The 25,214-nt window shown below is 38.3% G+C and overlaps 1 protein-coding gene across 1 annotated transcript in view; it reads left to right on the forward strand.

Annotated features, from left to right (window-relative positions):
* FNIP2 (folliculin interacting protein 2) overlaps positions 1-25,214 on the forward strand; it is a gene marked incomplete at both ends in the record, with an annotated part of 48,463 nt that overhangs the window by 13,439 nt on the left and 9,810 nt on the right. The window contains 12 exons of the mRNA XM_081999021.1: positions 9,511-9,637; positions 13,074-13,208; positions 14,060-14,160; positions 14,238-14,309; positions 14,960-15,060; positions 15,205-15,294; positions 16,438-16,509; positions 17,111-17,240; positions 20,667-20,868; positions 21,448-21,536; positions 22,375-22,521; positions 22,648-22,817. Of these exons, the coding sequence (XP_081855147.1) occupies positions 9,511-9,637; positions 13,074-13,208; positions 14,060-14,160; positions 14,238-14,309; positions 14,960-15,060; positions 15,205-15,294; positions 16,438-16,509; positions 17,111-17,240; positions 20,667-20,868; positions 21,448-21,536; positions 22,375-22,521; positions 22,648-22,817 (1,436 nt within the window). The remainder of the gene's footprint in view (positions 1-9,510; positions 9,638-13,073; positions 13,209-14,059; positions 14,161-14,237; positions 14,310-14,959; positions 15,061-15,204; positions 15,295-16,437; positions 16,510-17,110; positions 17,241-20,666; positions 20,869-21,447; positions 21,537-22,374; positions 22,522-22,647; positions 22,818-25,214) is intronic.

Raw genomic sequence — 25,214 nt, forward strand, 5'->3', positions numbered from 1 at the left:
GGAGCAGCAATGCAGGGTAAATACTTCAAAATGGAAGGGGAGAAGGGAACCTATATTTTCTCTATAAGCTATTCAACAGACTGAAAGGGGGAAATTCATCACTGAGCAATCCCAAATAGATTCCACTTCACCTTTAAACATGTGTTTTGGCACTCATCCTGAATGTCTGGGTCATAGGCATTTTTTTGTGTATCAATTTTGTTAAGTGTATGTTTTGCAAAAACAAATGCTTACTGAAACAGCAGGCATCATTCAAACGTTCTGTTTTCCTGTGCTTCTCTAGCCTGCTTCTAAAAGCTGTTTGGAAAATAAAAGCTTGCAGGGGGCCCCGCAAACATTGTTAGATTTGAAAACGGGGCTTGAGTTCTACTGGACAGCTGTAACTTATACAGAAAATTATTCCTAATTAGATAACTCCATCATATATATTTCCTCTTTCTCCCACCCCAAATTTTCTTGCTGAAGTATTACCTTGAGTTTAAGTCATTTAGGCAATTGTCTTGTAGTGGAGGTGAAGGACAGGAAATGACCTACAAACAGAGCAGGTGACATGCTGTCACATAGCCTAGAACAAGAGTGATTAAACTCTGCTTCCCAGAGGATTATATCTGGAGAGCAGGGCACTTTCTTCCATTTTCTGTATTATTTACTCCTTGGACTGAGGGTGTTTTCTGTGTGTGGGTTTGCATGTTTGGTTTGTTTGTTCAGAAACTGTTCTGTGGATTTTTTGGTGGTAAATCCCCAGGTATTTTAGGATTTATAGTATTCTACAGATGACCTCACCTACAGATGAGGTAGTGTTGTGAAGCAGGTCTATTTAGTGATCTTACAGAAGTCCCTAGTTCTAGTCTCTGACAGGAATCCAATATAGTGGTCATTTAACTGAAAATTTCAGAATTTTGTTTTGGCTTCAGTTTGTTTTTGTTTGGTTTTTTTTAAAGCAGGGATGGGGAAGCACACTTTGTTCTGCAGTGGAATTACCTAAGCCTGAACAAAAGATAGGACAGAAGTGAAGGCTATCAACTGCTGATCTTAGCCTAAGTGTGGGAACCTGGCCATCAGTTGCTTGTTTCATTTGCTCTTTAAAGGTGACTAGGAACACTGATGTTTAAAGTAGTCTTCCTCCATGAGGTGAGGGCTAGGAGTAGCCCTAGATCGTTTGAATAACTTGAGAACAGGGCAAAGTTTTTCACTTGTTTCCCTCACTTGGGAGGAGTGACTGTGATCTAGTACTTGTCACTGCTCTGGGAATTGAAACTGAGCTTTTTTTTTTTTATTGCTATAGGCTTTCCTCTGCAACTGGGCAAATTGTTCAACCTAACCTTGCTCTATTTTTCTGCTTGACTTTTGTCCAGTGTTTAGAGGTTGGGGTTTATTGAGATTACAAAATCCCTTTTAACAAGGGCGCTGTGCTATTTAGCAGGTAGCACGTAGCACTAGGTTATGAAATCTTACTGTGCTTTCTAACTCTACTGCTTTATTTTTGGGTGACCATTAGCAAAGTTATTTTCCCTTTTTAATCTTGAAGGGAAGTAGCACAATGGCTGTCATCTTATAAGATATCTGAAGTTTACTGATGGGGGAAGCTATATAAGACATGAATTATGAGCAGACATGTATGGATAAGTTTGTTTTTGTTTGGTTTTTTTTAAAGCAGGGATGGGGAAGCACACTTTGTTCTGCAGTGGAATTACCTAAGCCTGAACAAAGCACCAGGTCCCTTTTTCTGTTTAAAAACTTAAATTTTCTTGGTCAGAAGTATTTTACTAGATATTTTTGTCATCAGTACTGCCATTAAATTGTTTTAATAGGCACAGGACTATAAATTCTCATCAACCAACCTGATGTGTGTGACAAGCTTTTTTTGTGTGGTTGTTTTCCCTTCTACTTTTTTAAAAAAGCTTTTCAAAATAACAGTTTCAGATTCTTGGCCAAGTGTAAATACTATTTGTCCTTAAAAGTAAAAGCATTACAGTGCAGATTATCTAGTGTGTTTCTTGGTGTTGGTCTCCTTTTTTCCTTTTTTTTTTTTTTTTTTAGCTGATAACCATATGGCAATGATGACAGATTCTTATTTGCTCCTAAGCTATATGAGGTTGCTAGGGCTTGTCAGATGACACTTGCTCACATGAGAGCCATTAACAGGGTGTTGTAGCCAGTGTTAGAACAACCTTGCAACTAAGGGCGAGTCACTGCAAAAGCAACTATGCCTTTTTTTTAGAGGCCATATGGTTCAGTCTTGTGACTACATAATTGCCAGCTACCTAATCACATACCAGGAAACAAACATAGTTAAAGTCAATATTAGCTGTTGTATCTGCTACAGCTTTGTACTAGGCTTCGTAGGAAAACCTAACAGCAGCAAGAGCAAGTCTGCAATGGCTTCTGAAACTTGAAAGGCATGTCTACTCATCTGCCTGGAATAATTGCAGCAGTACATTAGCTACAGCTCTCTTTCTGCATTAATGGCTTATAGAATATGTGAAGATCTCTTTACATTTTTTTCCCCTAACAGGAAATTCAGCAGACTCTGTTCCTGTATAGGGAAGAAAGCCGATGGTAAATTACCATTGTTAATGGTTGATCTATAGTAAAGAAATCTGCTTGAGGCTGTATCTCTTCAGTGGGTATTAAGTTTCTTTGAGGGAGCTTTACAAGAGGATTTGTAGCAAAAGAAAATGTGTGGGGGTACACCAAAAGCTACAAATGGCACAGGGGGACAAATAGAAAGATCAAGAAACAACAACGATGTACCACTTGGAAATAATCTCTCTTGTACCAAATTGGAAGAAAGGATTAAAAAATCTTTGAGAGACCAAAGTGTCAGCTGTGTGAGCAAAGTGACTAGGCTGCTGCAAAACAGGTATGCATGTAACTTTTTTTGATATAGATGATTTTTACAGAAATGGACATTTTTATTTGATATTAGATTTATAATCATGTGCCTGAAAGGCTATTTTGTAAGTGATTGGAATAATTCTATTAGAAGCTTATTCTTGCTGATTGTGGTGACTGATACTCCAAAAAGTCTTCCTGTTGTTTGAAACTGTATGTACGTTCTTGACTCTCATATGTAAGACTTATGTATATGCAAACTGAGGCATGGAGGATAATTGCTTTTCTTTTCAGTTAAGGTTAAATAATCTTACCTTCTCTTTCTAGTTTTCTAATTAGTTTCTCCTCTCTTTTTGCCACCTCCTATGTTAGTGGGTCAAGTAGTAACAGTCAGGAGAGAATGCTGTGAAGTGGGGGAAGAATGGAGAGGGGAACCTTCTGCTTTACTTATAAATGACCTCTAGATCAAGCATTACATCAAAGTAATCTGGAGTATGAATAATATTTCTTTGACTTTGTGGTGTCTTTTTCACATGTGTGCCAGCATGTCTCCAATGTCTTGAGTCTCTTACTGCTACATAACCATGCTGAAAATATGGTTCAGGGCAGCTTCTTCCAAATTCTAACACCCAAGGGTGTTAGAATAAATATTCTACATTCAGGGTTACTGATCTAAGCAACAGAAAAATACAGATATATAGGGATACAGATATGTTTCAGTCTTTCTAGTCCTCTAGCCTATAGATGTTGCACTGAAGTAGTGAGTGGTTAGTCGCTTTCAAAAACGTTTTAAGGTCAGCTGAAGTAGTTTTTGAATAGAAATTAATAGGTCACTCTTCAGTTATTGCATGCATGCTGATTATTATAAAGGTGAGCAAAAAGCTTTCTTTGTCAAGATCAGGGTTTGGAGACCTATATTAACTGAAAATACTGATTCAGGGCAGAATGGGGTAGATTTTAATGACTTTTTTTTCTAGAAACAAATGAGTCTGCTTTCACCTAAGTAAGAGAGATCTCCTTGTTTCCATGTCTCATATCTGTAATGGAAGAAATTTTGAACAAGCCAAAAGAAAGTAGCTTCTATGCCAATTTAAGAGAAAATAAAGCAAACTTAAGCTTAATATGGTATCTGGGGCGAGAACTTGCCAGGATGTCTGTAAGCTGTTCCAAACTTGTGGCTTTCTTACAACAAAAACAAAACAAACAAACAAAAAAACCACCAAAAAACGAAAACCACTGTAGTGTTTTACTGTCTTTAGTAGACCTGGTTTTCCTGTTGTATGAACAGAGACAGCTTGGTTTCATTTATTTATTTTACCTTGAAGATGATGTTTGTTCTAGCATCTTCCACATGCAGGAAAGATCCACTCTGAAGGTGAGGCTAGATAAGCTGAGCTGTTCAGACAGACTGCTGATTCTGAAGGGAGTAATCACATTGCCTCTTCTTCCTTTGCTTTCTGACACAATGCTCTTGTCCTTTTTCCCGTTGTGCTGGCTTTGGCCTTTCCAATCCTTCTGGAACTGGCTCGCCTTAGGGAGTCAGTTCAGCTCACTAAGCAGGCAGAAAACTGGCTCGGGAGCAAGAAAACTCAATTAACATTCTAACTAGCCCAAATATTTACTTGGAGTGTATAAGGAATATTTTCTTTGTGCCCTTTCCTAAAGGTATATAACTCCATGGATGAAGTGAGATAGTATAACTCATGCTGCCACCAAGAGGTGGAGGTTCCATTGCCTTCTACTTCTTCCTTCTTTTCTCCAGCTATGTTTCTGATCTGTTTTCAGGTGCTGGGACAGACTGCTGCTGCTGCAGAGAATTCACTTAGTTTACAGAAGGGTCCAGCAATTACCAGAGCAGACATGAGTAATAGGAAGGGTCACGTAGTTACAAAAAGGGGAGAAAGGATATGTGGGGCTTTTATTTTTGTGGTCAAATAAGGAACATTACATTTGGTCAAAATAGCCACATTTAACCTGAAATATGAACATCCCCACAAGCTCTCATTACTTTAATGCAGCTAATTTTTAAAGAATATGCCAGACCTGGCATAATGCATTGTTTTTAAGCCAAAGTAAAACATTTCAGTTATCTCTCAGTCTTTTTACTTCCTTACCTTTCTAGGGTGTAATGTTGTCAGAAACCTGTTTTGTCATTTTGTAGTACATTGACACTCAGGTGGCTGAACCCTCCTCACACTATAATTTCCTGAATTTTATTTGTAACATTTGTTTTATAAGTCACTTAACATGTATTCCTTCAGCACAGTTCTCTTATTCTATTTATTAAGTGGTTCTTAAAAAGGAATTGAACATATAAGATCTCTCTTGTATAAGCAGAATATATAGACAGGGCTAAGGCAAATGATATTTCATTTAGTGCTTATCAAAACTTATTTTGAAGATTTTTTTTTTTAAGCTGACTGAAAGAAGCAACAATTTTTATACAAAAGTAGCAATTGTAGCACATTTATTCTTGCTAAACAGTCATAAGAAATACGAAGCTTACGCTGGGGATTACGTGGGTTTGTTATCAGAAGTAACAATTTCAACAGTAGGTACATATGCAAAACTACTCATATAAGTCTCACATAACTTCCTTCAGTACTTAAGTATGTTTCCTTTTTCTCTGTTTCTGTCTAAAACAGCTTACCCAACCAATCTACAGTGTGCCAGTTTAGATTTTACCAAATGAGTATAAGGAAAACAACTGAGTCTTGATACATGAAGTAGGAGAGTGTCAGGAGTGGTGGTGAAGAGCTAAAGGGGCACTTCTGATATGAATAAACATCAGTATTTGTTACAATTGGACATGGGGTAGATTGTTAGAATCTCATAGTGTAGTGCAGCTGGAAAATAAGGGGCTGCTTATAAGTGTGTTGAGGGTTTGCTTTCTAGTCCAAAAGTGGAAGAATTAATAATATTGTTACAGAGTTGTCAATGAAAAATAGAAAATTCAGTCTAATAATGTGCAAGTTCTGGAGCAAGCTTTCCCCGTAACACTTTCAGAATTTTCTCCTTCCTCATCCTCTACCTGTCTCTCACAAATACATCCTGAGAATTTTTTTGTTGCCTTAAAGTTAATATTAGTTCATATTGTGGCCTTGGAGGGGGAAGGGAAAGAGTATGTTATCTCCTTCACTATTTATTTTTGCAGGATAGAAATATATATCCCTTGGTCAAACTTGGTGGTTGAAATTGATCAGTGAATTAACAAATAATTGGGAAGGTGAACCTGTATGGATATAGGTTGCCTGTGAGCATACAAGCCTTTTTTCCCTAGGAAAAAACAGGCTAAAATATTTCTGTTGCTTATTTCAGATATTTTGGCCTTACAACTGATGGAAGAGTGAAAGGTTTTTTCTTAGTCAAACCCCTAAGCTATTACTTTCGAACATCTAAAGGAATGTTAAGCTATACAGTGCACAAGTGTGGTGGGTTTTTTTTATGAACTGATATTTTGTGCAAGAGAATCTTACCTCTTTTTAAAAAACTATATATGAAGAAGCAGCAAAAGGATGTGCATGCCTTTCAGCATTGCTAAATAAGCAAGAAGCTGATACAGAGCTAAGTAATGGTTTGGAGGTTTTGTTCTTACGCATGTGAAAGCGGAGCTGACTAATGAGTCTGTGTACTGCCTGTGTTCTTCAACATTTTGTGTTTAGGAGATGATTGAATGCTCCCGCTATCCCTGTTTTGGGGGCTGTATGTTGTATAAGCAGGCTTAAACAATAAAGGGTAGAAGTACGGTAAGCAGTCTGCTCATCAGCTTTTGTGATGGGGAAAAACATCCAGTCATCTGACCAGTCTTAGGCCTGGTGCTAGATTCCTCGTGAAGTAATGGAAACTATGGGTTTATATGCCTGAATAACTTGCCTATAGATACGCTCAATCTTCTCAAATGAGGTTTTAGTAGGATGGGTCTCTTCTGTAATGGGTAGGACTGCTGCAGGAACTGCATCTGTGTTCCGGGTAATTCAAAGCCTGAAAGCAAAGACTTCATTGAAGTCTAAGTTTGATAGTTGGTTAGTACTGTAAGAAGTACTATCTGAAGTTACTTCCCTAGATTTGGTTCACTAGTCACATAAAGCTTTGTATGCTAGATTATGTGTAACTTCTTAGCTTGTTGCTGTCTGGTGAAGAATCTGTGTGAAGCTCTGAAAGATTGCAGCAATCTTCAATTCTAGTGTGGTATGTGGAAAAGGCACCTCAGCAGGCCATTAAATTGGCTTCTACTTCAGCATCTGTTATAAAACCCAGTTCACGTCTTATACAGAAGTTGGCACCACACAGACAACATGAAGTTTGCTTTAATGCAGAATGTGGGGGTTCACCTGTTTATAAGGAAATCTAAATTCATGCAACACAAGTATTAAGCATGCTTTTAGCATTGGTGAGCAGATGCAGGGCTGGATTGGCTCAATCTGTACCTGAAATGAACCTTTCTCAAGGGTCTGAACTATGGATCCTGCTTGTGGCAGTCCTGGAGATAAACAAGGCTTTGCTCTTGTGTACAATTTAAATTAAGGCCATAGAGATGTACCTTTTCTTTGTTGTTAAAAGGACGGAAGACCTGTGGCCTTTTTAAGAAAGCAGCATAGTTACTTCAGGTATCATCTGTTGCAGAAAGCATATAAATAAATAGGTAGCTGTATAACCGAAGAGGTATCAGAGTATCTGGTACGGAAGAGCATCAGATTCATGTGGCAGACTAGACTGAAGTCTATTGGTGGCTCTGACTTCTCTTGCATTCTGTATAACTGGATTTTATAATGGCATTGCACAGGCAGTGGGCTGAGAAACTAGTAACAGACTTCTAGAACAGATGGTGTAGTTGCAGCTCTCTCTATATTTGAGGTGTGTAGGATCTTTGTTGGGCAACTATCAATAATGGTATCAGATCTGATTTCATGCAGGTTAACTTAATGCGGTGACTCCCTTTGAAAGGGAAGACTTGAAAAGAAATCTGCCTGACACTCCTAGCATTTTGGAGGCAACATGTTACAAACACATCAACAAGTTTCTTCACTGTTGATGGCGAAACAGCCTTTAGCATTGTTCCATGATCTGGCTTTGATGTGTACTGGACCCCTGTATATTATGAGCATAGAGTATACTTGTATCGCAGTACCTTACAGTGGAGATGAGTACCTGGTTTATTCTGTCCCAAGGCATTTAAAAATGGAATAAAACCTTCCAGATTTATGAGGTCTTTCAGCTTTGAAAAAGGTACCTATTTAGGCTTATTTTTCTTTCTAGCTACATAGAAAGGGCAGTTGATCTCTGAAATGTGAGATGAAGCACAAAGAAGAAATTAAGATGGCTTTACTTACAATGATTTTAAATTTGCAAGTTTCTGAATGTGCTCCTAAAACAGTTGCCCGTGATTACCTTTACTGACTAACAGGAGTTGATGGTGTTTACCTCACTATTGATTTATGGCTATTAACAGAGCATGGAATAAAAGAAATAGCTTCAGAAATTCTTGTCTTTCAGCTGTATAGAGTTTTTGTGCTCTCCCCTCAATTCTCTGCTTTCCTCCTCTATAGGGCATAGTTTGGGAAAGTGCATAAATAAAACAACCTTTTGAGTGGGAGATGAGTGTGGCCTTGGCTGAAGTCTGTTATGCAATTTGTTAAACCAACAACTATTAATAACACTTGTACTCTTACCCCCTAGATACAGTCCATCCAGGTCAGGGATGAGGCAATATGACTGAGCATTAGTGCTGATTGGCACTGCTTTATGCAGTAGTAGTTTTTTCCCATTAATTCAAGATTGTCAGCTGCATAACACGAAAAGCATTTTCTGTAGCTGAACCTGAGACCAAGCAAACCTCCGTGCTCTGATGTGCAGGCCAACTGCCTGTGGAATTAGGAGGTAAAGTCTCTTGCCATCGCAGCCATGGTCAGTTGTGCTCCTCAGCCTCCTGCAGTAGTACAAGGAGGCAAGTCATGTGCTATGGTATCTCTGAAGAACACACAGATTCTGGTTTGGCAGAGTTGTTTTGCTTCAGATTGAATCTCAGTGGTATCTTGGTTTCATCTGTTAAATGAGTTTCATCGTAGCCTGAGATCAAGTCTCGATAATCTATAATTGCTCTGTAAACCCTGAAACATCTCAGAAAAGAAAGGGGAAAAATAATGGAACAGTATAAACCTTGTCTTTCAGTTACAAGAATTAAACTTTGGAAAAATTGTAACTTATATTGACAGGAATAGGTCAAAAGGAATTGGGTTTATGTTGTCTAGAGGAAAGAAGGCTGAGGGAGTATGTAAGCCTTGAGCTTGTGAAAGTCTGTAGTAAAGAGGACAGTAATCCGTTGTTCTTTATTGTGGCTGAGAACTGTGCAAAATAGTCCACCTACCTTGCAATAAGGATGATCCAGACTGTACAGAGAAGGGAGTAAATTCCCTGGAGCAGATTGCTGAGGCAAAGTTTTGTGTTCTTTCTGGAAAATTTTGAAGGTTGGATGAAAATTGAGTCTGGCTGTGCCTGTTTGTCAGTGGCACTGGGCTTGGATGCTCCTTTGAGTTCCTTTTTAGTCAGTTCTGTGACTAAAGCCTAATTCTTGTAAATGCTGAGTAAAAGACATATTTGCCAAATACCTGCTTCTTCACTTAAATAAGCCTGCAAAGTAAGCATATTATTTTAACTTTTTGTGTTTATAATCTGCAGCTGGTCCTCTTCAGAGTTTGACTTGAATGAAATCCGCCTGATAGTTTACCAAGACTGTGAGAGGAGAGGCAGACAGGTCTTATTTGATTCCAAAGCAGTCCGCAAAATTGATGAAGCTGTGGTTCAGGTATGAAATGCTGATTTTTCTTTTGTCCTACTGCTCTTTTGCTTCCCTTCTCAAAAGCAGGACTTCTAATATGACAGTGTCAGCTGATTAATCTTGTGATCTTTCACTTGATCTCGATTCTGTATGATAGCTGCAACAAGAGTGTGTTAGATCCCAAGAAGCCTATGAACACATACCTGGTATTTGGTATTTATAATATACACAAGGTATTGAGACTCAACAAGTTGGACCTGATTGGCTTTCAAGCAAAGCAATTTGAACCCCTTTAAACTGAGTATCTCCTTAGCCTTTTTAATGTTGACTGGGATTGCTTTTTGTTGTTAGCCTTGGCTGTGCAGTCCCATTGTTCCAGTGATGTCTAGCATGTTTCTAAACATGCTTGTCGTCTTCTGGTGTTTGGATTAGTAAAGTTGTTGGCTTTATGTGAATTAAAGCAACTCTACTTTGGCTAACCATGCTGTAATGTGTAAGACTGACACATGGCAATATACAGCCAAGTAAGTTTTGGTGACTCACGTAGAAGGAAGGGTAGGTGCTGTCAAGATACAAATTCTTTGTGCTGCTCTGCAGGCACACAAATTGTGGGGTAATGCTTCCAGCAAACTTAGGTGATTTTAGAACAAGTAAAACAATATTTTTTTCTGGTTTGTGGTTGTTGTTTTTTTTCATACTAGCTCTGTGTTTCTCTTCTACATTGAATTATTTCAATTTTTTGTTTGTTTTGAAGCCTTTGTTACCACCAGCAGCTTCAGCCTGTCAGACTAGCATGGTTTATTGTAGAATCACTAGCTATATACGAATAGTTGTGGCTTGTAGAAATTACTTATGAAGATGCTTAAAAAACAGCAATCTTTATTCCAGTCACACTGCAGATATGCCATTGTGCCAAATCAGTAAGACTGGTGAGCATAGTCAGCTGATGACTGATCATCTACTTAAGAGGGTAAATGGGTCAGACTGGTCTGTTAATCTTGCCCCCCTCACCCACACCTCCCCCCCCCCCCCCCCCCCCCCAAATCAAGGTTATTACTTTGTATCTTAAAGTTGGTTTAAAACACATAGCATCTGAGGAGGAAATATATTTCTGACTTCATTTAAATACTGACATTATTCCACTTGCTTGAATACTGTAAATTAAAAGTTTACTACAGAATGTCTTATCAGAAACTCTATGCAAGACTGACATAAAACAGATTATAGCCTCCCTCATAATACATGATACAGGGTATAATCTGTTTTCTAGCCAGACACTAATCTTGGTACCCTTAAAAGGGTAAGTAAACAGCTTTTTGGCAGTAAACAGCCAAAGCACTTTGAATGGCATGCAAACACATAGATGTTAAAAGTGATCTTCCATGTTTGGTCGGTTGTTTTGTATATTATCAAACAGCGAGCCTAAAACTTGATTCATTTAAAGTTATGGCAAAATTACTCTCAAGCTCAGTCCTGCTTAAACTAAAGTCAAGCAAGTGTGTGTATGTGTATACTGTGCATTTATCCATTTTCCTGAAATACAGTAAAGTTTATTCACTTTGAATGTTCAAATTAAAGTATGCAATGAACTTACCTGGGGGAGAAGCTCTGTAACCATCAGTTTGTTTAATATACTGCATTTCTTTTTGGTATTCTTAATCTAATCTACAATTCTTTATGCAGATGGCATATATCAGACCACTTTTATTAGGCATTGCTCATCAAACACGTGACTACTGACACTGGTGCATTTCTAAACCCCTAATGACAGTCACATTGGGATTAGATAGCAATAGTACATAAATACTATGCCAGGAAAAACTGCACAAAAGGAGTGCAAATATGGATAAAATATAGAAGTCCAGGATTTTATTGTTTTTAACATACTAGTAGGCTTAATTTTAAATCAGTAGAGGAGCTGTACTATCACTGTAGTTCAAACTAAAATTTTTTAAAAATCACAGATCATCTACTCCACTTTTCTTGGCTTGCTCTTCTTCTTTTTCTTCTGCATCTTTCCTTCTGCCCATTTCATCACCTTGTCATCATGACTTGACTGTTCTAAAACATACTACAGCTACTGCGCTGTAGTAGTCAAAGTGTTCATCTTAAAAATCAGGCTTGTGGAATACTGGATTCTACTTTTATTTCCATTTAACTTCCTGTTATCATTCCTTTCTCATCTTGCTGAACCAAAAATGTGATGTAAATTTGGCTATGGCTGCTTTTTACTAGCATCTAGGTTATTACTACTTCTTTTTGCCTGCTTGCTTTTTTTTTCTGTAGACTATCTACCTGTACCTTATTGTCATTTTAAAAGAATTTAGTTGATCTCTACCAATGCACGTTCCGGATGAGGTAAACCATGCTGGTACAAAATGAGACTTATAAAAATACACTTAAATTCTGATGTGCACCAAATGAATGAATGTTTACATTAATACACATTAAATATATGTTCATTAAGGGATTTTTGAATTTCTTAAATATATGAAAAGTTTAGGGGTATGAGAAGTTTTCTGAGACATTCTAAGCAATTTTCATTGCTGCAAGGTTACAGTTTTGCTCCCTTCATAGAAATCATTTCAAGTGTGTGTGAGAAGTATGTTCGAAATAATGTGGCCCTTTTAACTGACATCTAATGGACATTCAAGCTGGAAAATAAAAAAGCAACCGTTAAAGAAAACAAGAAACTAATTGGGTTTTGTTCAAGAAACCTGTATTAAACAAACCCCAATTAAAGAATTGCAGCTTGTCTTATGAAATGTGTACGAATAGTATTAATGTAATCAATATCTTTCCAATACTTCCTTTACACCTTTCTGATCAGTTCTAAGGTGTTAAAACACAGTGACCTGAGACTGCACGTTGAATTAAACAGTCATCTGGATTTAAGCATTCATTTGCTTGCTCTGTTTTTTCTAACACAACTCCTTTACAGGTTTAACAACTAGATTTTATAACCTGGTAATTCTACCAAATGATGCACTATTCACCCCTTGTTTTTCCTGGCTGTTTTTCTGTTTAATCTGTTAACCAGTTGGGGAGCAAAAGTTTTATGCAATTTGAGTGACTAATTGTGCAAACGACTACAGAAACTGGTTTGTAAGCAACCCATAAGCTGAGATTTTGTTTACATAAACTTTGGCAAATGTTACACAGAGCAATTTATAACAATTAGGACCGATCTTCCAGTGAACCTTTTGACTAATTACTCTGACTATGTGTGATACTATGAAAACTTGTCTGACAATATAAATGCGAGAGTAGTTCTGCACTTTCTCTGATGCTGGCCTTTTTAAAAATCTTTTAAAATTCAAAACTCTTTTTAACCAAATAAGAGTATCTTTTATTTCTGTTGCTTACCTGTAGTTTAAGAAAAATCTTGCCATGGTATGTTTACAGATGATAGTTCTCATGTTTGCTTTAATTGTTTTCATCATACTGCTCTGTTTTGACACAGAAAATGTCAGAGGATGCTTCTGTAAAGGCTTCTGCCAAGAACTGCCAAGTAAGCAATGGGAACAACAATATTTCTTCCCATAGTCCCTCAATAAGCTGTATGCACAATATCAAAGAACAGATACCGAAGTATCAGGTAACGTTCATTACTTTTCTTGCTTATATTTATCCATTTTACTGAAAAACTTTGTATATAAAAAGCTTAACTTACATGCATTGAATGAGTAGTTACGCTTCTAGTATATTACAAGTTAATCTGAGCCCTGAAATATCTACCCTATCTTAAAATTGTAGAGTAAGAGCATGTGGGTACATCTTAACCTTTTGGTCTATCTTGGTCTTGTCTTTGAAAGAGTTACAGAAGATACTTAATAGCAGTATTATTTGTGAAGGTCATAAAAAGCACTGTACTGTTCTCTGTTCTTGTTTTGAAAGATGCCTACCTATGCTTCAGGTAGTTCTGAAGAAGCTGTTGAACATGATATATTGAGTCCCTTTAGTCTGTTTTACTACAACATGAAATTTTTGAGAGAACTATTTTTTAGGTACTCTGGCTGTTTTTCAGTAAAAGCATAAACATTTCATAAGCTAAAAAAATGTAATTTGAAGAATGTATAGATTAAGGTAGAAAAAATATTTAAGTAGAAGGTAAGTGATTTCCTTCAGAATTAACAAACTTCTGTCCATATTTACTATTGAAGATCAGTCTTTGAAACAAAATAAGAAATCGGTCATCTTGTACTTCACGAGATCCAGGAACAAGGGTAACTATGCCCATCTAGTGAGCAAAACGGAGTATGTCTTCCAGCTGTACTTGCTTGTACTTGCACTCAGTGTGTTAGAACCACACAGGATCTTAGTCTGTGTGGAAAAGCAGAACTTATTTTGAAAGGAGAATACAAATATAGCACTATTGTACTAAATCAAATTGAAATAGTATGCCAAGTTATTAGTGACTTTGCTCTTTCCATCATCTTGTCTGTGTAGTACACCAGACCAGCCTCTGACGTCAACATGCTGGGAGAAATGATGTTTGGCTCAGTGGCAATGAGTTACAAAGGCTCCACCTTGAAAATTCACTATATACGGTGAGTGTCCTTTTCTGTGATGCACTCTCAGGCACTTGGAATTGATGACTCACTGAAATGACTGTTTATCCTTTCAGCTCTCCCCCACAGCTGATGATAAGTAAAGTCTTCTCAGCCAGGGTAGGAAGCTTCAGTGGAAGCAACAATAAGTAAGAACATTTTTTTTTTTTTTTCCTTCCCTATCCAATGCAGTTGTCTTTCCTCCTTTCTCCTTTTGTAGTCCTTCTGTTGCTGCTTCTAAATTTGACTTAGCCGAAGTGGAAAAGTCTAGCAGAAAATCAGAAATGGCAGCTGTGGAAAAGGATTCTCTTGATAGATCCCAGCCAGGCCACCAAAGTTTAAAAAAAACCCCAAAATCTCTTTGAATTTCTGCTCCTTAATTTGTTCAGGGCATGCAATAAAGTTCAGAGGTTAGGTGCTTTGGGCAATCAAAGACTATCTCTTCCTGCTGCTGGAAGGGTGAAGAAAAGGGGTGTATATTGAAAAAGCTTTGTGTCACTGTACCCCCCTTCTGTTTACTTCAACAGTGATACACTATTTCTAATCTCTTTTCTTTTTCCTGGTCCCAACTGAATCCCAAATGTGACATACAGAAACTTGCAATAACTCAAAAAGGAAGCCTATGTAGAAAATTAATGCCTATTTCCTTACAGTTTCAGAAAACCTACTGGTCCTTGAGTTTGATTGTAAAGTTCATCTTCAGTCTTCTTTTTTCCATAGAATGAGCTTAATTCTCAAGCTAATAGTAATGCCTATTGACCACATTCTTAAGGAACACTGGCTTTTTCCCCTCTTTTAGCTTACAAGATAGCTTTGAATACATCAACCAAGATCCCAGCCTGGGAAAGCTGAGCTCGAATCAGAATGGTTTGGGAACCTGTCGCAGTGGAAGTAATTTAGGTAAATATTTCCAGGTTCTATGTCTTTCTGACAACATGAGGCCATCTGTTCATTCAGTTGGGTTTTTTCCCTGTGCATTGTTTTCTCTCTTTTTTTAGTTACTTTTTTGCATTGCATTTTCTCTACATTGCTTTTGTTTCCTAGGTGTGTTACAGCTGTGTAGCAGCAAACTGCTGCAGGGTGTGTCTGAAGGAGGTCCCCTCCGGCTCATCCGCAGCGCTTCTTTCTTTGCAGGTTTGTGTGGAATGCCAGACACAGTGTGACCCATCCATATGCACACACAAATCCAGCTCTTTCTGAATCCTTACAGGACATACATAATTACTCTCTAGAAACAAAGGGCTAAATAGTGACAATAGATGTATCTGGCTTACACTTAAAAATCTTTCTTCCAAAAGATAGCTAAATTAATGGCTTTTTGCTTATATTTCTTTTCTAATTCCTGTGTTTAATTTTAAAAGTATTTTTATAAAGTGTTTATAATAATAAATGAGCCCTTATGTTTCTTAGAGAACTTATGTTTCCTGGCTTATAGCTGGTTTCTTGCTAGTGTGCAGGTGTCTTGCTGGTGTACAGCTTTTTCTTCTCTTACCTCTTGCTACTTTTTTTAATTTGATGGCTGACATTCAACATTAATTCTTGAGCTAAGTCTGGGAGGCTTTAAGGTTTTTTCTTTAATAATATCAATTTCTTTAATTTTCAAAACTTTAAACTACATAAAGTCTCCTTTTACAGGCATACCGATGACCCATGCAGGTGGGTAAATCTTAGGCCTAATTAGTTCTGTTAATTACAAAAATGTGAACTGGAATACCAATGCAGTTTCTTCACAGCCTTTGCAAATCTTGCATGCTCTACAATTTGAGTGACTCTGTAGTACTAACACTTCAATGTGATACAACATAGGCTGAATGTTTCTTACTGTGAGGCTTTGTGGACTGTAAATCTCTGCCTGGGGAGTGAATCGGAAGCTTAATGGACCTCATATTTGACTATGTCACTTTACATAGGTTAACATCATAATGAAAATCTTGCACATGCAAAAAAATGTCAAGAGTGACAGATGGGGGTACCACCAGCCCTCATTTTCAAAGCATATCTGATTTCTGATAATGTAGATTATATTCACATTCTTAAGCTTCTTAGAGATGGTTTTAGTTGGTTATTTGCCCCAATCTTCCTCTAGTAACATGATACTCAGTATGAGACTACTGTTTGCTACCAGCTCTGCTCACACCATGCAGCTTATTTGGAGTAACAGTACAGGATGTAACGTTGCTGTTTTATGACCTTTAAACTTAAAGATTTTTTTAAATGCTGACAAATAGTATGATGAGTTATGTAATATTTTCTATTGATCTGATCTGTTTGTTTTAGCACACAGCACGCCTGTTGATATGCCTAGCAGAGGACAAAATGAGGACAGAGACAGTGGCATTGCTCGGTCAGGTATCTGCTGTCTGTCTTGTTTGCCTACTTTTGTAATTATGTTACAGTTCCTTGAAGTGATTCACCTGAAATCTAGGCACCTTATGACCTGTAAATCCATAATTTTTTGGATCTGCTAAGCAGTTTTCCTTCTGCTTTTGCCCCAAGCCTTAATGCAAGAATATTTGTAATGATATTCTTTGTTTACAGTCATCATTTTCTGGGTTCTTAACCAATTTATAATTTGGAGAAAGAACTAGCTGGAGCCTTTAAAGCAAGGGAAGAGAGGATGCTTTTGCACTGACTAGGAAAGGAGGCCAGGGGAGCAGGAGATCTGTCTATTATAATGGGAGGGCAACACCTCTTAGGACAGAATGCTTTTAATGAGAATAACATGACTTTTGGTATGTTCTAGTAGGGAAGATCTCTGACTTAATAAAAAAGGAATGTCCTCAGGCAGCAAGATTAATTTAAAATAATTGTCTCTCCTGTTGCAAGTGAGTTAGGTGAAAAAGATCAGCAAACAAGAGCAATATTTGTTCCTAGTTAGAGTATGAAGAAAAATATTTAACCATCACTCTTTGTAATTTAGCGTATGTGGGGTTTCTTGCTTTCTTGATAGCATCTCTGAGCAGTCTTCTGGTGACTCCTTTTCCATCCCCAAGCTCTTCATCATCATCTTCTAGCAGCTACCAACGTCGCTGGCTCCGAAGTCAGACAACCAGTTTAGAGAATGGAATTATTCCAAGGTGGTGAGTGCAACGCCTTTCTTCTTACAACAGCTGTTTGGCAGTAATTTAAGCTAAATAGAGCTTAAGCCTCTTTTCTTTAAAAGGACAAATCCTGTTATTAAATGCTCTCAATTCAGTCTAACTTCTGTGCATGTAATATAAGATTGCCAATATGAAGAAAGATCAAGTTTTGGCTGCATATGAACTGTAAGGCCCAAATTTGAAATAAACTTATTTTTATTGAACATATAGGCTGTATTTGAAGCCACATTCTGAAAAGCAAATTAAACTGTGTCTGAAGGAGCAGAGCATCCTGTTGAGGTGAAAGGGACTGTAACAGCACTGCTGCCATAATTACATTATACTATGATGAAGTCTGACTCGTGAGCAGTTACTGAAATTTTGGAGTAATCGCCCATGACGACTGTCTTGGCTGGTACAGGATGTTCCTGATGTGGCTTCTGCCAAAACAGGAAGAAAAAAGGAACTGTGATCAAAAAGCTTGGCCTCTGTTTTGGAATTTTATTAGCTTTTGTAGCTCAGTGGCATAACAAAGCATGGAATGCAGCAGACCTTTCATAGCTAATAAGCAAATTCTTCCCTTGTCAGTTGCGAAATAACAAATGGTTCTTGATTATCTGCTCATATGTACTCATCCACCTATGCCCAGAGACAGCATGGAATTAGTGGAGAACTAAAAGAAACTGCTACTGTTTGGCATCTCTCCCTCTTCACTGTTTTCAGTTAACAGAAGCTTAAAAGCTGCCAGTTAAAATATGTGGTCAGTAAAAAAACAAAAAAACTTTTTGAAAGGTTTTGGTTTTGTTTGACAGTCTTTTATTTTTGAGGAGACTTCTTTCCCTAGTGTCAACACATGAAGCTTTTTCCTGGATATTCTTACTGAATCATTTTTAACATGAAGAATCGTGTAATGGTGCTCATGTGGCAGTCATGCTTTCTAAATCATGCTTGCAGTTGAGAATAAGATAGTAAACGTTTTGCTTTCAGTAAATTTAAATACTTTTTAGTCTAATTTCCTAAAGAAATAAGACTGAGAGCAGTGCATGCTAAAAAGTTAAAACATTTAGGGTAAATAAGAGAATTTCAGCCCGGTTTAAGGAGTAGCCAAACTTTCACAAATAGAAATTCCCTGAAGGCATTACAAAAAAAACCAAATTGTTTAGAGGAAAGTAGCCTTTTAGGCTGCTTGTTCACTGTAGGGAGTAGGTTGTGTTTCTTCCATATTGGAGAATCTATATTGGGGAAAGACATTGGAAACAGCACGTTATTATTTTCGCTATCTAGATCTACTCTTAAATTGGAGTTCTTTCTAAGCCAAAAAGCCTCTTGCTAGGGAAACAGTAGGCTTCTTGTTGAATACTTCTGTGACAGCAAAGTTTGCACTTCATCTTGTACAGCCAAGAGTCTACAGTCTCTGTGACTGATGTTTTAGGCCAATAGCTCAAAGAAAATGAGACGTCTAGCTGGAACGCCATGTAGTCAATTGGCAGGCAAGCTAGTTTAGCAGCTTTGTTGAAAAGGCTTCTCTCTCAGACCTAAATTCTTCAATTTCTGTTCCTGGGAAGCAGTACAAAAGCTTGTGATGTTTCTTAGATGCTGACTGACCATCCTTTCCCAACTTCCTTGGGTATTTCTGTCTCTGCATGCAAGTTCCTGGAGTTCAAATGAGGTTATGTTTTTGTCTTGAACTCGGGTTTCCCACAAGCTGTTTTTTGCTGGGATTTTATTGTGTGTATCTTTTCCTGTATTCCTGGACTCATACCTCTACGATGAGAAACTTTTTGTATATTTAACTTTTTCAAGCCATTTAAACTCTAAACCACTTATTTTTAGAATGAAGTCAGAATGAATACTTAGCTTGCAAGCTTTCCTCTTGTTAATTGCTTCATAGTGGTCTATAAATGCCACAGGCTCCATTTCAAGATAATTCTGATTTAAAAGCTTGAAGGCTTTTCATTTACCATTCACTGATATTTCAGTCTTAGCTTACAAAGAAACTCCAAAACCAAGTTATTTCCATAAGAGCTTCTGCTCTGTATGTCTCCATTAGTGTTCTAATGGCATTCTTGTCCTTACCCTTCTCCCCTTATAATTTCTCAGTGGATTAAAAGCCATTATTCAATTAAAGTTCCTTCCAAAAGACATTTTGACCATACTGTTTTACTCATTGATGTATATGTCTTTTTAAAGACTTCTTTTCAGTGAAATTGATCAAGAAATTTTAAGCAAGCCAAAAAAATAGTTCTGTAAATCCAACAACATCAATATCTAGCACTGCAATGCAAGTATTTATGGAGAAACAGGGTGAGGGGATTGCCACTGTTTTGTGTTATCGCAGAAAAACTTATGCTGGACTGAGACTTGTGCATATCATCCAACTCAGTCGCCTGTGCAAAAGACTAGCTTGGAATTTAGATCAGGTTGCTGTAGAACTTCTCTAATGGAGTCTTGAAAATCTCCAATGATGGGAATTCCACAACCTCTCTGGACAGTGCCCCTCCAGTATTGACCATTTTCCCCCCATTTAGCATCCTCTGCAAACTTACTGAAGGTGTGTTTTGTTCCACAGGCCAACCTGATAATGAAGATATTGAGCAGTATTGATCCCAGTATCAATTATCATGTGTAATATTGAGAAGTGGCATAACTGTCAAGAGAAATGTGGCAGAACTATCAAGTGAATAAGCAGAACTTGGGGAAATAATAATGGTTGTAAAAGAGCCCCTGTGGGGTTTTTGGGGGTTTTGGTCTTTTTTTAGCAGAAAACAAAGCATTTTAAACTGAAGTATATCCAACTTTGAGCTAGGCATACATGTACTTGTAGGCGTTAAGTTTGTATTTTCACAGTAATTATTAAGTGGTGACATTTTGTCTTCAGTTAAAATAGAAAGTTTTATTTTGCATGGTTAAGCGCCTTAAAACATCCATCTTAAGATGCTGGAACAGTTATAGGTAGCATGTTTCCCAACTTCCCTCATGAGCAACAGTACAGATTCAAGAGCATCATGGACATACTGCTGAGCACCTAGGCAGGAGTCTGAGTGCTGGATGCAGTTCACAGGTCTGAAATTGCCTTTAACCTTTTTTGCTAATGATTTAGTGTGTGTCTCCAATCCTTTTTCTTAATCTCCCTTAAAGATAAATACAGAAAGAGGGATTTTGTAGTAGGTCTGTTTCAGAGGAAAGTGTTCACACCACTTTAGGAGCTGGCTTCTTTTGGGGGTTGCCTTCCTTCTACCTGAGCAAACAGAGGTCTTACCCAATATTTTGATGGATATCCTCTGTTCAGAGACAGGTGACAATAAAATCTTATGTAGTCAAAGGAGACCTGAGAATGAATTACCCTTTACTATGTAGAGAGAGATGGATAGACGACAAATAAGCTCTCAGTACATAGGTAACTCTCCTAACAAATCTGTCTTACAGGTCCACTGAAGAAATGTTTAGTATGGCTGATGAAAGCTGCAGCTCCAATCCTGCAATGGTTCGGAGGAAGAAAATTGCAATCAGCATAATCTTTTCTCTGCCTGAAAACGAAGAAGCACAGAGAAACTTCCAGGATTTCTTTTTCTCACACTTCCCTCTTTTTGAATCTCACATGAACAAGCTGAAATATGCAATAGAAAAGGTACAGAATACTAGTTTGGCTTAATGTGGAAAAATAAGTGTCAAACAGAATGAAGTATTCTAGAATCTGATAAATGAAGAGTGGGAGAAGGTGCGTGGTTTCAAGCTTCCCTTCCTCCTTACACATGTAGTCCTGAGCCTGAGCCCAGTGTAGGAATTCAGCATTCACTGAAAGAGGTGCGGTTTCTTTTCTAGTCAGAATGAGAGTGGAGAGTTTTATGCTATGGGTGTTTCTTTTTCTTTTCTTCTCACCATATTTCACTATGAGGTTTTCTTGACTCCCTGGAGACTGTGGAAATGATGGCATTCTACCCTTTCATGCTGTCAATGAAACAGAGACACAAAATACGAGTTGCTGACTTCCCCTTACTCTCCCAGAAATGTTCTCTTCTCTCCCCATGTCCAGTCTTAGGGCTTGATCTGTCATGAGGTGGAGGGAGGTTGGCAGCTATTGCTGTCCTGAGTGGCTTTATAGCACTGGGGCTAGATCTTAATTATTTTGACATGTTAATGAAGCTTAAAAAGATGAAGAATGCGAATCCTTTAAGAAGCTGTTTTGTGTCTTTAACTCTTAATCAAGGCCATGATCTCATGTAGAAAAATAGCAGAATCCAGCCAAAGAGTGCAGGTTTATATCAGCCGTGTCATGGATGCCCTGGGAGAATTCAGGTGAGTTGATGGAATTCTGAATTACAAGGAGAGCTCTTTTCATGCTCCTCTAAAGATTTGTTACTTCCAGTTATAAGCAGCTGAATGCTGGGTCTTGTAATTTAGTGAGTCTTGAAGTTAGTGTGAATGAATTTTCAGGGTAAATGTTTTCAGAAATGTTTAGCAAAACCAGCTCAGCCATTTTCAGAATGAGAGTAAAAGTAGTTCTGTTGCACTCAACCTGTACCTGGGACTGTCAGTTAAAGTCTTTTAAGATCTCATCAAGAGTTGGTTTCTGCTGATGCCTATGCAGATGAGTGGTTTGATTGTTGCATCAGGCAGATGAGTTGTTCACTCCTACCCATAAATGTTGAACAGTATAACTGACAAGTTGCTGTCAAAGTCTCTCTTTTTGGTACCTAAGAGAGGAAGCAATAGCCAGAGGCCAGGAAAGGCAGCCCAGAAGAGAGAGACAAGGCTTTGGTGGGATGGAGTTTCTGTAATGTCTGGAATGTGGAATCAAATCACTGCAATGAATAGAATGGGTTCTATCCCCCCTCAAAATGATTTCTGAATCATTTCTCTGAATACAAATACACAGGGGAATGCAAGAAAGGGAAGACAAATATGTAATTCATATGAAGATACTAAGTTATGCTACACTGAATTAAAATAGACTAGTGTTTTGGGACACTAGTAATCAGTGTGTCTGGAAAAGTCTTCCAGTTTGGTTAGTCTCCTAGAACTTACCAAATAAATAAAAATCAATGGACAATAGAAGAGGAAGGGGCTACTTGTATTTTTGCAAGATCGAAACGTGCATGTTAACACTTACTTTTGGGTAATTTTCTTTGAGCAGAGTTACCATCTGGAACCTATATTCTGTTCCAAGGATTGCAGAGCCTGTGTGGCTTAATATGATGTCCAACACTCTGGAAAAGAATCAGCTATGCCAGCGTTTTCTTAAAGAATTTACATTTCTGATAGAACAGATCAACAAAAATCAGTAAGCTTCCCCCATCTCCTTTCTCTTAAAAAAAGCTTGTGTGCTTCCCAGTGCAAGTGGATATGTTAAAGCACATAATGGGATATTATTTTGCTGGTGTTACTTTGGTCATATTCTTTTTCCTAGGTTCTTTGCTGCTTTGTTAACGGCAGTGCTGACATATCATCTGGCTTGGGTCCCAACAGTAATGCCGGTTGACCATCCTCCAATAAAGGCCTTCTCTGAGAAGCGCACATCACAGTCTGTGAACATGCTGGCAAAATCCCATCCATATAACCCGCTCTGGGCACAGCTTGGTCAGTAGGAAATGGAGAGCTTCAGACTTACCTACAACTAGCACCTTCCTGCATCCACTCCTCTTATCTAAGAGCTACTTGTGATCCAGATCACATTTGCTGATTTGCCTTGTAAGCTGGGCGGAGCTACCAACAGATGTCTTTCGCCTGGTTAAACAGAGCATTTGGAGGCCTATTTGCATAGCCTGAGTGCTTTGCTTTTTAACTTGGTCCCTTGCTGTCATCCTCTCTTACACTGCCTGGTTAAGTAACTTGGTATAGAAGTATTAAGATGGTGCAAGAGCTGTGAACAATCTGAGCAGTTGGGGAAGAACAAAAGGGAACAGACAGGATTGAAGGGAGTTCTTTAGGCCTTAGAGACCCTTTGTAGTGGAAACTGCTTCTGGTACTTCCTTTTACATCTTTCTCACAGAGCTAGGATGGATACCAAGACAACAGAGTAGAAGTCTGGCAACTGGCAGTACCTCCATTCATTCAGTTATATGAGTGGGCTTTGGCCAAGATTTCCTTTCTGTTCCCAGCTCCTCAGGTGTTCTCTGACAAATATTTTATAGCTTGTAAGTTATCTTGATACAGGGGATTAAAAAACTGCTGTCAAATGAGTAGGTGGGTGAGAGCTGAGAGAATAACACTGCCAGTGGTAAATCCTTTAAAATTCCTCCTCCTTTTGGCAGCAGCTGAGTCTGACATTAGCTTGGCCTTAACTTTTAACTGGTACACTATAGTGCCATGTAAAATAACGCACATGCACACTAAAGCAGTAATGTGACTTTTACACTGTGCTACTAGTTGTTTTTCTTGCTAATTGTCTCAGCTACGTTTGTTATTCTCAGCAATCTTTATGAAACTAAGAATTGCTACCTTGGCCATGTAGTTGTAGTATAAGTGTTTCCTGTTTTAGGATGTCTTTAAAACATTACGTAGGGGAGTAGTGGATTAGAGTTGGAGAGGAAAATAGAAGTTTGCTCAGGGTGTTGAGGATGGAGCCAGACCTGGGGTTATAAAAACCAGCTGGGCTGGAGGCATAAGATTGGCAGTAGCTCTTGTGGTCACTCCCAGGAGCCACCACTGGTGGCTAGCCAAGAATTTCTTTCTCTTTTTGCCGTCTCAGGCTGTGCGCTGCTATCAGCATTGGCCTAGCCAAGTTCTCAGCCTGAACTGAAAATGCTTTCTGGTTTTGTTTTGTTCCTATAAAGCCTAAAAGCCACTATCAGGTGGTTGCAGTAACTGATAATGAAAGTAAGATGTTGCCCTCTGCTGGTCTCCGCCTTTAGAAAGGCGGTGGGTGGAGAGGGGCAGAATAAAAATCATGGGGCTTAGTGCTTTAAGTAGGAAATGACTTTTCATTAAGGAAAGGATTTTGATGTACCTGTCTTTCCACCTTCAGACCTATGTTTTCATTACATATTATATATATATTACAATTACATACTGATGCAGCTGTAAGTACCACTTTCAGGAAGATACAATACCATCTCTCAAATATCAGCTTCAATCTAACAGTCTTAACAGTAGGCATGAGTATGTTTTGAAGACCACAATTTTGACTTTTTGTACTGTCTTATTAGTAATGGTTGTATGTAAAAGTCAATTGTGCAAATGAACACGAAGCCTGAATCTGATTTCCATAGCAACTGTGCTCAACTTGAAAGTAAAAAGATATCTTCCCATTTCCTTTCCAGATTGCCAGTCCTTGTGGCCCACAAGGCATAGAGGTTGATTCCAGCTGAGTAGTCTGAAGCCCACTTTCCATTACAGAGGAATGAGTTTGCTGGCATGTTAGGCTATGGGGCTAGTTGCAAGGGTGTTCTTAACTGGGAGAAGACAGCACACTGATGCCACCACACAGCAGCCTCTCCAGTGTATTGCTGGCATCATGGGAAATGGCAGTTCTTAGCAAGGGAGACAGTAATTCTACTGCTCTCACTTATTGGCTCATTGGTCCTTGTTTTGCAGGGTTGGAGTCAGAAGCCTTTTTCCTTTTTATGTTCTGTATGGTGAGGAGGAGTATGGGAATAAATGTGATGTTTGGGTTTTTGTTGTTTTAGTCTCCTCATGTTGAAACCAGAGGTCCCTTGCCCTTGGTAGAAACCTTCCTGAAGCTCTGATTATAACTTTCATTTAGTGTTGTTTCTTGAGGTCTAGTACAAAATCCTGGTGGTAAACTCAGTCCAGAATATTTGAGCAGCCCTGAGCAAGGACTTGGCACCTAAAACAATCTAGTAGATTAGCAGGTAGCTGATAAAACCTCAAGCCAGAGAAGCCTGCTTTTAAGGTGAACAGTTATGGTGGCTAAAGAAAATTGAGCTTTTGGTGGTTGTCTCCTATCTGCTCATCATAGCAGCCATAATTTGGTTAGGCAAAGACAATTCAGTGGGTGTTCTCTAATGGGTGTCA

The sequence above is a fragment of the Phaethon aethereus genome (assembly GCF_964289735.1).
Source record: "Phaethon aethereus genome assembly, chromosome: 4".
In the NCBI taxonomy this organism is placed as follows: Eukaryota; Metazoa; Chordata; class Aves; order Phaethontiformes; family Phaethontidae; genus Phaethon; species Phaethon aethereus.